Source organism: Bos javanicus, chromosome 1, assembly GCF_032452875.1.
Source record: "Bos javanicus breed banteng chromosome 1, ARS-OSU_banteng_1.0, whole genome shotgun sequence".
NCBI lineage: Eukaryota > Metazoa > Chordata > Mammalia > Artiodactyla > Bovidae > Bos > Bos javanicus.
The window spans coordinates 3,276,353-3,289,272 of NC_083868.1; the positions used below are offsets into that span (position 1 = coordinate 3,276,353).

The window sequence follows — 12,920 nt, forward strand, 5'->3', positions numbered from 1 at the left end:
AGAGTCCCTTGGACTGCAAGGAGATCCAACCAGTCCATCCTAAAGGAGATCAGACCTGGGTTTTCATTGGAAGGACTGATGATGAGGCTGAAACTCCAGTACTTTGGCCACCTCATGCAAAGGAAAAGACTCATTGGAAAAGACTCTGATGCTGAGAGGGATTGGGGGCAGGAGGAGAAGGGGACGACAGAGGATGAGATGGCTGGATGGCATCACTGACTCAATAGACATGAGTTTGGGTAAACTCCGGGAGTTGGTGATGGACAGGGAGGCCTGGCGTGCTGCGATTCATGGGTCGCAAAAAGTTGGACACGACTGAGCAAATGAACTGAACTGAACTGAACCTATAACAAAGTCTGCTGCTGCTGCTGCTGCTGCTAAGTTGCTTCAGTCGTGTCCGACTCTGTGTGACCCCATAGACGGCAGCCCATCAGGCTCCCCTGTCCCTGGGATTCTCCAGGCAAGAACACTGGAGTGGGTTGCCATTTCCTTCTCCAATGCATGAAAGTGAAAAGTGAAAGTGAAGTCGCTCAGTCCTGTCTGACTCTTAGCGACCCCATGGACTGCAGCCCACCAGGCTCCTCTGCCCATGCGATTTTCCAGGCAAGAGTACTGGAGTAGGGTGCCATTGCCTTCTCTGACAAAGTCTGCTATGTGCCTCCAAATAGCAATTCTTTCCTTTTCTCCTAGCAAAAGAGCACTGTTTTTTTTTTTAATTGGATACACTGCTGCCAAGTAAAACACTACATCCCCTAGTATTTTCTACATCCAGGGGTAGCCAGATAATAAAGCTTTGGACAAAGAAATTAAAGTGAAGGGGTGGAGATATCACTGTCTCTTTAAAGGTGACTTCCTCCTCTTCTCTTTTCTGTCACCCAGAATGGAGAAGTAATGGCTGGAGCTCCAGCAGTCATATTGGACTATGAGATGACCTTGGAAAAGAAAGCTATGAGTGTTAAAGCAATGAGATAGAAGGAGCCTGGGTCTGTAACATCATGGGCCACCATACCAGGCAGTAATGGATATTTGTGTTCTTCTGTATAGATTAAGTCACTATTTTCAGGACAAAGTTGCTTGTAGGTGAACCCAGTCTAATTGGTATAGCAACACAACCATAGCAACACAACCCGTGTCATCTTCCTCTCACAGCCTGATGGCCTCATTCCTGCAATGCTTAGCAATGTAAACAAGAGAAATCAGAGTAGGAATTGATGAGGTTGCCTCCGGCTCTGGAAAACTGAGATCCACTGAGCCAGTGCTTTGTGCTGGAGTGTTGAAAGACAGAAGGGCAAGCGCGTGACAAAGAAAAACAGAGGAACACTTCAAAGAGTCTTTCCCGAGTTCCATGCTCAAAAAAACCCCGAGCCAGATGCTACAGCAAGGCATTGTCAGATAGACAAATGTGGGAATGGCTTATTGCTCCTGAATCAATGTCCACTCTGGCAACTTCTCTTTTTCTTCCACCGAGTGTTTTCTGCCAGAAGTTTTTTTTTTTTTTTTTGGTTGTTGTATGTTTGTTTTGGCCACATTTCACAGCTTGCAGGATCCTAGTTCCTCAGCCAGGGTTTGAACCTGGGCCCCCTGAAATGGAAACGTGGAGTCCTAACCACTGGATTGCCAGGGAATTCCCTTGGCAGTTTTGAAACGGTAAGTCACCACCTCAAGCGGCATTTGGCCATTTAACTGAGAGAGAAGGGACAGTGAGACCTGATCATGGAGTGGGTGACTATAGAAGGCGGATGGGGTGTAAGTTTGGAATAGAAAGAAAAATCTTTTAACTCCAGAGCTGTGGTGATTGAGCAGCACCCCTGATCTATAGAGATTTCGGATTAGGCTTTTCTGGCTCTTGCTTGTGATGGTAGCAGGCAGAGGAGCCTGGGTGAAGACCATGGGCTCCATGTTCAAATCCTGACACCACCACTTGCTGGCTCCCAAATCCAAACAGGCTGCTTTACCTTTGTCTGCCTCGAGGTCCTCATCTTAAAATGGGAATGACAATACACCTAATTCCATAGGGCTGTCATGAAGATGAAAATAAACACTCCCTTTAAAAGCACTTAACATGGCACAGAGAAAGAGTTTCAGAATCTCAGTTATTTGTTCACAGTTTCAGGAGGTGCGATTTCAGGACAGTCAAACCCACCAGAACCAAATGATAATTGAGTTCTCCTGGACAGAGGGATAGACCTGGCATATCATAGCCTCAATCTCAGAACACAAGCTCCCCAGGAAAGGTGTTTGTCAGGTTTGGGTCCAGCTGGGGTCTCTCTTGTAGTGCCTGCTACAGGTCAAATGTTAATAGAAAATTGTCAGGGGAAAAAAAAAAACTAAGACCAAAACTACAGTATGACCCAGTAATCCCAGTACTGGGCATATACCCTGAAGAAACCATAACTGAAAAAAACACAGGTACCACAATATTCATTGCAGCACTATTTACACTAGCTAGGACATGAAGGCAACCTAGATGTCCATCAACAGATGAATGGATAAAGAAGTTATGGTACATATATATGATGGAATATTACTCAGCCATAAAACAGAACACATTTGAAACAGTTCTAATGGGAAAGTGAAGAAGAACTAAAGAGCCCCTTGATGAAAGTGAAAGAGGAGAGTGAAAAGGATGGCTTAAAACTCAACATTCAGAAAACTAATATCATGGCATCTGGTCCCATCACTTCATGGCAAATAGATGGGGAAACAGTGGAAACAGTGAGAGACTTTATTTTTGGGGGCTCCAAAATCACTGCAGATGGTGATTGCAGCCATGAAATTAAAAGACACTTACTCCTTGGAAGAAAAGCTATGACCAACCTAGACAGCATATTAAAAAGCAGAGACATTACTTTGCCAACAAAGGTCATATAGTCAAGGCTATGGTTTTTCCAGTGGTCATGTATGGATGCGAGAGTTGGACTGTGAAGAGAGCTGAGTGCCGAAGTTGATGCTTTTGAACTGTGGTATTGGAGAAGACTCTTGGGAGTCCCTTGGACTGCAAGGAGATCCAACCAGTCCATCCTAAAGGAAATCAGTCCTGGGTGTTCATTAGAAGGAATGAAGGATGCTGAAGCTGAAACTCCAATCCTCTGGCCACCTGATGTGAAGAACTGACTCCTTGGAAAAGACCCTGATGCTGGGAAAGATTGAAGGTGGGAGGAGAAGGGGACAACAGAGGATGAGATGGTTGGATGGCATCACTGACTCCATGGACATGAGTTTGAGTGAACTCCAGGAGTTGGTGGTAGACAGGGAGGCCTGGTGTGCTATGGTTCATGGGATCGCAAGGAGTCGGACACAACTTGAACTGAACAGGGAGGATGAACCTAGAGCCTATTATACAGAGTGAAGTAAATCAGAAAGAGAAAAACAAATATGGCACATCGATGCATATATGTGGACTCTAGAAAGATGGTACAGAGGCTCCTGTTTGCAGGGCAGCGGTGGAGACACAGATGTGGACAGACTGTGGCCACAGCGGGGGCAGCAGAGGGAGGGACGGTTCGGAAGGGTCTCATGGAAGTGTATAGATTACCATGTGTAGAGTAGACAGCCGGTGGGAATTTGCTGTATGACGCAGGGAGCTCAAACCCAGGGCTCTGTGACAACCTAGAGGGCTGGGATGGGGTGGGGGGTGAGAGGGAGGCTCAAAGGGGAGGGGACATATGTATACGTGTGGCTGATTCATGTTGCTGTATGGCAGAAACCAACACAATATTGTAAGGTAATTATCCTCCAATTAAAAAAAAAAAAAAAAAGGCAGCTGTCGAATGAGGAACTTCACTAGAATGTAGAGTGTCCAGGGCCCTGTAATCTGCTTGGGGACCATCCTGGGTGGTCCCATCGTGTCCTTTGTTCCCATTTTTGATGGTCCCAAGGAGCCACAGAGTATGTAGCAGTCTCTCATGCTGACCCGACATCCTTCCATTAGGCTCTCAAGAGCCTGTGGAACAGTCACAAAATCCCTCGTACACTCAGCCTCCCCTTCAGTGTCTCCTTCTGTGTGAAAGTGAAGTTCTCAGTCGTGTCCGGCTCTTTGCGACTCCATGGACCGTAGCCCACCAGGCTCCTCCGCCCATGGAATTTTCCAGGCAAGAGTACCGGAGTGGGTTGCCATTTCCTTCTCCAGGGGATCTTCCCCACCCAGGGCTCGATCCCAGGTCTCCCGCACTGCAGACCGACGCTTCACCATGTGAGCCACCAGGGAGGCCGTCTCCTTCCTTGCATCGCATCGAAAGCCTGAGTCAGAATACACAAAATCTGTAATGTGCAGAGTAAAATATAAACAATAATATGTTCATCAGAGGAATCAAGATTAAAAGCTATAACTAGTATTTACAGAGTTCCTTAAAAAAACAATGTTGGCAATCACGCGTGGATTAAAGGAGTATTTGTGGATTTTTTCACATAAGCTCAAATAAAAAGAGAAAGAAAACAGAATAAAAGAGAAAGAAAGCCTGGATCTCCCATGAGAGAGAAACTGGGGGCCAGTTTCTCCCCCATACCCCGATTTCCAGATGGCTACAGGTCGATGTTCCCCCAGGTCATTCTAGATCATAACCCTCCTTTCCCCCTCAGAGCCCTGCCTCTGACACCTCATCACCCCTCGGGGTCTTCAGACGGCTCTGTTAGCCCCCCTCAGCACCCCCACATCTGAGCAGCCACCCTCAGCACCCCCACATCTGAGCACCCCCTCACAGGCCTCAGGGCGCATGAAACCACCCTGGCAGGTCCAGGCAGCACCCACAGTCTCTCTCCCTGGGGCCCATTCGTTTGGCAAAACCCCCAACCGTCGTTAAAACCAACATTCCAGCAGCATGGCGGAGAGAACCCCAGAATCACGGTCATGGGGGGCGCCCCGGGTCCTTAGATTCTCCCCCTCCACAGCTGCATCACACCTCCTCCCTCAGCAGCTCCCTGCCCTCCGCCCTGACGTGTCTTACCCTCCAGTTTACAGAGAAAACAGACACCCCCCGCCCCCACTGCAGTGGACAGACCGTCCAGGCTCCCCCGAGCCACCCTGGGCTTTGTTCCCCACCCAGGACACCACTCTGGCAGGAACCCCCACCTCCTCCACAGCCTCATACTCCCCACAGCATCACCCATCCCACTGATCTCTCACTATGGAATAGTCCCTATCTTCCAGGAGACTTCCCTGTAGCTCAAACGGTAAAGAATCTGCCTGCAAGGCAGGAAACCAGGGGTTCGATCTCTGGGTTGGGAAGTTCTTCTGGAGAGGCGAATGGCAATCCACCTCAGTATTCCTGCCCGGGGAATCCCATGGACCGAGGAGGCTGGCGGGCTACAGTCTATGGGGCTGACCTATCTTCAAGCCTCTCTTTCCACGTAATGAATTTGGCATCAGAAGTATCTCTTCTCTTTAGGGCTTCCCAAGTGGTCCTCGTGGTAAAGAACCCGCCTGCCAATGCAAGAGACACAGGAGATGTGATGTTTGTATTTAAAAAATAGTATCACAGCGTATTAGTTAGGGTCACGTGACAAAAAGGCAACATTCCAGAGGCTGGGTACGATAGAAATATATTGCTCCCTGTGTAAGAGTTCTGCGGATGTTTCTGGTTAGTGGACAGTATTTCTCCAGTGGTGGTTCAGTGACTCAGCGATGGGTTCCTCCCATCTAGTGGGCTCTACTGGCTTTCCCAGGATCTTGAAGGGACTTCTGGCTGGTGGAGATGAAAAGAGAAAGTGGAGAACGCACAGTGTCTCCTCACTTTCCCTGGAGGTGGGCACCTCCCCTCCGCTCACATTCTGACAGCCAGAGGTAGACTCACAACTTCACGTGTCAATGAAATGTGTGTGCAGGAGGCCAGGTGGGGGTTGGAAGCCACCCTCCATGCGCCGATGGGCATTCTTGTTGTAGTCATCAGCTGAAGTTAGAGCTATGCTTATGAGGGACGTTTTGGTAAATATCTGTGTGTGTTAGTCATTCAGTTGTGTCTGACTCTTTGCAACCCCATGGACTGTAGCCCGCCAGGCTCCTCTGTCCATCGGATTCTCCAGGCAAGAATACTGGGGTGGGTTGCCATTTCCTTCTCCAGGGATCTTCCCGACTCAGGGATTGAACCTGGATCTCCTGCATTGCAGGCAGATTCTTTACTGTCTAAATCACAAGGGAATCCCTGGTAAATATATGCCAGATTCTAAAGTATACATATCCTTTGACCTCATAATTCCACTTCTGGTGATTTTTTTCCTACAGATATATTCACAAATGTGTATAGATGTATGTTTTAAGGATGTACTTAGTATGTTTGTTTCTTGTGGCTGCTGTCACAGATGACCACAGTGAAAGTGAAGTGAAAGGTTGCTCACTCTTGTCAAACTCTTTGTGACCCCATGAACTGTAGTCCACCAGGCTCCTCTGTCCATGCGATTCTCCAGGCAAGAATACCAGAGTAGGGTAGTCACAGAATTGGTGGCTTAAACATCAAAAATTTATTATCTCACATTTTGGAAACCAGAAGTTCAAAATGTGTGTCCTGGAGCCCAAAATCAAGGTGTCAGCAGGTTTGTGCTTGCTGAGGGCTGTTGGAGAGAATCCTCCCTTGCATAGGGTCCCCCCTTGCAATCCGGTGGTGAGGAGTCCGTGCTTCCAGTGCAGGGGGTGTAGGTTCAATCCCTGGTCATGGAACTAGGAGACCACATGACAAATGGTGTCACCAAAAAGAGAAAATAAGATAGCATGACCATGTGTGCCAGTTTGCCTGAGATGGTCCCTACTAAAGAGAGCCCCTCCGTGCCTCTTATAAATTTTGGTGGCTGCCAGCATCCCGATTTCTCCCTCCATCTTCACATCACCATCGCTCTGTATATGCCTCCTTCTCTTCTTCACAAAAAGTCATATTCAAAAGTCCTCTGTTGGGAATTCCCTGGCAGTCCAGTGGTTAAGACCCTGCTCTCTCACTGCCAAGCGCCCAGGTTCCATCCCTGGTCTGGGAACTAAGATTCCACAAACCATGCTGCTCTGTCAACAAAATATTAAAAATTCTCCCTTGACCTCCCATCCTTCTCTAGCTGTTGCCTCCCTTCCCCACTTCCCTTTCTAACAAAGCCTGTTAAAAGCACTGCCCACACCTCCCGTTCCCTCCCGTTTTCTCTTGAACCTACTCCAGGTGGGCTCTATGCACACAGCCTCCGGAAGTGGCTGCTGTCAGACCACCATGCCGTTGGAAACAGTCTCCGCAGATATAACGAAATTCAGGACAAGACCATCCTGGTTTATGCAGGAGGGACCCACACCCAGTGACAAATGTCCTGATGAGAGACACACAGAAAAGGGGACACGGAGAGAAGGGAGGCCACGTGGAGATGAAGGCAGGGACTGGAGTGATGCAGCCACCAGCCAAGGACCACAAGGAGCCCCCGGAGACTGGAGGAGCAGCCAGGAGCCTCTCCTGGAGCCTCCAGAGGGCACAGCCCTCCCGACACCTGGGTGTCTGACTTCCAGGGTTCAGAGACTAAATTCTGTTGTTTTAAGCCGCTGAGTTTGTGGAACGTGTTACAACAGTTACAGGAAATGGATGCACACTCCAAAGGCAAAGTCCTTCCCAGGCGCCTGCAGGGCTGTTAGTAACCAGCCGCTGCCCTCTCCCAGTCCGACTCCCCCACCCTGACCTCCTGCTCTTCTTCCCCAGGGCCTTTGCACTCACCCTGCCTCTCCCTGGAGCCCTCCTGCTCCCTCAGCTTCGTGGCTTGTTCACTTCCTTCTGGTTTGTTCTCACACGCTGCCTTATTAGAGGGGACTTCTCTGACCTTTCTTATAAATAGCACCCCGTGTTCTCTCCCTCCCTCGTTACTCTGTTTCATTTGTCCCCACAGCGTTTATCACAAGGTGTCCTGTGGTGGGTTACTTAGAACCTAAGTTCCAGGCGGGCAGGCTGTTTTCTGCTTTGTTCACTCCCTAGAACAGCACTCAGCACAGGGTAAACCCTCGAATTTTTTCAAAAATCCTTATCTGATCAAGGACTAACCTAAGAAATATATAAGGAGCTCTTAAAACTCAGCAATGAGAAAACAAGTTTATTTTGCCAACTAAAAGTAGGGGAAAATATCTGAACAGACACCTCACTAAAGAAGAGATGGCAAATTCAAGAAATATTTATTGAACGAATAAATGAAAGGAATTTCATAAACTAGGACATTTGCTTATTTCTCAAGAGATTGTCTGGTCCTTTTTTTAAAAAGTAGCCTTTGTGCATTTGTGTGTGTGGGGTGGTTTGTAAGCCTCTCAGTTGTTCTATTTGTGACCCCATGGACTGTAGCCCACCGGGCTCCTCTGCCCATGGGATTCTTGAGGAAGAATACTGGAGTGGGTTGCCATTCCCTTCTCCAGGAGATCTTCCTGACCCAAGGATCGAACCCAGGTCTCCTGCACAGCAGTCAGCTTCTTTACCATCCAAGCCACCTGGGAAGCCCAAAGTAGTCTTTATTTACCTTTTTAAGTATTTTTTCCTTTTTAAGTAGATTTTATTTTTTAGAACCATATAGATCCACAACAAAATGGAATGGAAAATATAGAGAGGCCTCGTAACTCCCTGTTCCCCCACCTGCCATGCAGGCCTTTCCCAGAACTGAGACCCCACACCAGAGTGGCACGTTTGTTACAGCAGCCACACTGACATGTTACTACTACCAAAGTCCACAGTTTACATCAAGGTTCACTCTTTGTGTTGTATAGTCTCTAGGTTTGGGCAAATGTATAACGATGTATATCTATTAAGGTGGGGGTGGGGGTTACCTGCCAGGGCCAGAATATCTGGAGAATCCTCAGGTAACAAGGGCTCCATTTCCCAGGCACTCTGACATCAGGGCCCTCTGCAATCACTTAGCACTCCCAACCTCATTTAGCTCCTGTCACCACACTCTGTAGTTGTACGACTGCGATCTCCACTTTCCAGAGGAGGCACAGAGGGGTCAATCAAGCCACCCAGGGTCACACAGCAACTGAGTGGCCGAGATGGGATTTGACCCCAGGTCAGCAGAAACCAGCACCCACCCTGCAGAGTTGGTCACCAGCTGGCTGCTATTCAAGCTTACGCACGCAGACCTGCAAAGTGGAAACAACACCTAACACCCTGGCCACTTGGCAACATGATGTTAAGGACTGAGGGAGCTAAGACACACACGCACGCACACAGCCTCACAGACAGGCACGCACACAGCCTCACAGACACACATGCACGCAGACTCACAGACACGCACGCAGACTCACAGACACGCACGCACACAGACTCACAGACACACACGCATGCAGACTCACAGACTCTCAGACACGCACGCACACAGACTCACAGACACGCATGCACGCAGACTCACAGACACGCACGCACACAGACTCACAGACACGCACGCACGCAGACTCACAGACAGGCACGCATGCAGACTCACAGACACGCACGCACGCAGACTCACAGACTCACAGACACGCACGCACGCAGACCCACAGACACACACGCACACAGAGTCACAGACGCGCACGCACGCAGACACGCACGCACGCAGACTCACAGACTCACAGACAGGCACGCACGCAGACTCACAGGCACGCACACAGAGTCACAGACACGCACGCACATGCATGCATGCATACATATAGATACACACGCACACCGTTCTCTTTGTCCTTCAACAGCTAATGATTCTGACAGGAGGAACAACTGAGCCAGTGAAGATCTGAGAGGTTGAAAGCCCAGTTTTTGCAGCTGTAGGGCCGGGTAGCCTTTGTGTGTGTGTTGGGGGGGGCGGTGTCAGGGACCCAGTGCTCTGTCCCTGAGTTGATGGGGCTGGAATTTGAAGGCGCTGATGGATCCTCCTGGCCCCACCTACACACCTTGCGTAAGATCCAGACACACTTTCATGATGGAATCAAGATGAGTGGCTGAAGCTGAAATAAATGATGCTTGTTTGTGAAAGGACTTTAAACAGACGTCCTGAGCAGGAAGAGTCACAAGAGGATGAGAAGGCAGCGGCACCCGAGTGAGGTCACTAGACTGTACCCTCCCAGAAGCCAAGTTGGTCAGCCAGCCAGGGCAGCCTCACAGGTCCCCAAACCCCACCTCCCTAAGCACCACATTCTCCTTCCTCACTTTCTGGGGTCACGTTCCTGGGAGCATGGAATACGTCAACCTGACATGTCATGGTTCAGCCATCCAAGCTTAGAAAGGGCCATTATTTTTAGACTGAAAAGGTGTATTTTATATTCACACACTTGACTTTCAAGACCCTGAATGAATTTTGCTGAAATAAATATTCTCCTTTGGGTCCAGTCCAAGTATGTGAAGTTTATAGCCCCAATGGCCTTTTCTTTTTCTTTCTTGCTTTGAAAAGGAATATTAAAAGTAGCTGAAAAGAGGGATTTAGAAATGAAAGGCAATTTTCAACATGTCTTATAAAATGAAAAGGAGCAAACGCTATAATATTTCTTCAGGACATGGACTGAAGTAAAACGAGATTTAGAACCCAGTGGTCGTTCCTTGCGATGTGAAATGTCTATCTTTTCAGGACTCAGGATTCGGCACGGCCTGGTCAGAAGGAAGGTAGAAATTAGGGGGACCACCGATGTGTGTCCACCCATGGGGGATTGGCCAGGACAGCAATCCTGGTTTTAGCACTGAGACTCCTGAATTGCAGAAAATCCCTTGGTCTCCAGCAAAGCAGGATGAGGGGTCACCCTCGTTGAAATCACTATGAAAGGAGCTCACAAAACCCCACTGACGGGAGTATCTCACCAGCCCTGTAGGCAGGGCTGTAGGCTGCCTACTCTGGGTCAGTGTGGGCTTTCAGACAGGCTTACAGGAGGGTGTGGGATTTTTGGAGGTGTGGAGTGGAGCTGTCTTCACCTGCTCAGCTCCCTGCCCTCAGCCTGTCCCTGAGGACCGACCCTGGTCATCAGCCAAGGCCATCTACAGCCCGCCACCCTCCCCATCCCCAGGGCTGTCCGCGTTGTCTAAGAAGATAGATTCCAAATCCCCACCTGAAAGCCACTGAGTTCTCAGGGAGGGGGGCGCCCAGGGATCTGCATTCTTATCTCAAGCTCCCCTGGGTTGCTTTCTCTTTTTTCAGCTGTGCCACGGGGCAAGTGGGATCTCAGTTCCCTGACCAGGGATCAAACTCAGGCCTCGGCAGTGAGGGCAGAGTCTTAACCGCTGGACTGCCAGGGAATTCCCTCCCTTGGGTTTCTGACGGGCAGGCAGCTAGAGGCCCGGCCTGGCCTCTGCCTGGGCTTCCCTAGCCCCGTCATCTACCTGCCTGTATCCTGCAGCCCAGATTCCCCCGCATTTGGGTTTTTTGTTTGCCTCTACACAGAATCCTTCTTCTGTGCCCCAACCCACCTGCTCTGGGCTCTCTTCCAGCCTCTCCATCCTGTCCTCTGCCCCAGCGTCTTGTCAACCATCCTGACTTCCTACAGGGCTGGGACCCTAACAGCAGATCACATACTTTCAGGCTGTTTGGGGGGCCATAGGTGGCACACAGCATGGACTCAGGAGCCCGGTGGTCCACACTTAAGTATGTGAGGGCCCTCCCGGGGAGGGACCGAGGGGAGGTGGACGAGACAGGTGGGTCAGGACCCAGCCAGCCCCTCCACCCCACACCGCCACATCGGCACCAGACCCTGAAGTCTGGGGATTCCAAGTTTAAACCTGGTCTTCAGGGTTGTTATAAAGGTATGTTTGTCAAGGTAGGCAAGAGCATGTCTTTTACATAATTTTTTATTTTGGGCCTGATGTCTATAAGATTTTAACACTTGGCTGTGTGGTATGTAACACTCATTTCTTCTCTCCAAACCTACAAACGTGACAGGCAGACCTATAGTTCTTTGGTCTTTTTTTTTGGCCTTGCAACAAGCTTGCAGGATCTTAGTTCTCCAAGCAAGGATCCAACCCAGACCCCCAGCAATGGAAGCATGGAGTCCTAACCACTGTTATCACCAGGGAATCCCCAGACCTGTAGATGTCTATGCATACACAGAAGAAAAATAGAGTTTTATGTGGAATCCTTTTCTTTTACGTAATGATATAATCTACACATTATTCTCCAATTTGCCCTTTTCACTGAATAACATGACTTCAATAATTTTTCATGTTGGTGCATACAGATCTACCTCATTGAAAAAACAACCAATCAATCCTAAAGGAAGTAAACTGAATATTCATTGGAAGGACCGATGCTGAAGCTGAAGCTCATACTTTGGCCACTTGATGCGAAGAGCTAACTCATTGGAAGAGACCCTGATGCTGGGAAAGATTGAAGGTGAAAGGAGAAGAGGGTGGCAGAGGATTAGATGGTTGGATGGCACCACCAACTCAATGGACATAAGTTTGAGCAAACTCCAGGAGAAGGTGAAGGACAGGGAAGCCTGGTGTGTTGCAGTCCATGGGGTCCAAAGAGTCAAACACAACTGAGTGACTCAACAACAACAACGATGTGCCTTTATTCCAATTTTTTTAGGACAGCTGAAATTCTTCCCAAGACATCTTCCTTAAGAAAAGAAGTTTTCCATGTGCCTGAGCTAAGTGATGTAGGCGAGTCTGATTGAACAGAAACCTTGGTGGCAGCCAGCATGGCCAACCTGTGGATACGCCCCTCTGCTGACAGCACACGCCTCACCCTCCCAGGGTCCGGAGGCTTTACAATCAGAGGTCACGTTCTAAGGAAGGAAGTTCAGGCTCTCAGAACTGGGAGGCAACTCACTGGGTTTGCAAATTCTTCATCGATTCGTAACACATTCTCTTGCTGGTTCATTGTCAGTGGGTCAGGAACATTCTGCTTTCTTCTCCTTAAGGGAGTTCATGTCGTGATCGACACTTGCCTCTAATTGCTGCTCCCTCCCTTCCTTGGAAACTAATCGAGCATTTTCCAGGTCAGGTTGCTGTTTAGTCATCTGAACACGAGTCCCCTTCCTC

General features: G+C 49.0%; 1 protein-coding gene across 5 annotated transcripts in view; it reads right to left on the reverse strand.

The window, feature by feature from the left end:
* EVA1C (eva-1 homolog C) overlaps positions 1 to 12,920 on the reverse strand; it is a 135,948-nt gene that overhangs the window by 10,571 nt on the left and 112,457 nt on the right. The window contains exon 8 of one of the 5 annotated variants that reach the window (XM_061417439.1): positions 3,553 to 4,260. The exons of 3 other annotated variants lie outside the window; for them this stretch is intronic. In XM_061417439.1, the coding sequence (XP_061273423.1) occupies positions 4,019 to 4,260 (242 nt within the window). In that variant the 3' untranslated portion in view covers positions 3,553 to 4,018. Of the gene's footprint in view, positions 1 to 3,552; positions 4,261 to 12,920 lie in introns of those variants that run through there. One more of the 5 variants, XM_061417614.1, reaches the window with a different exon arrangement.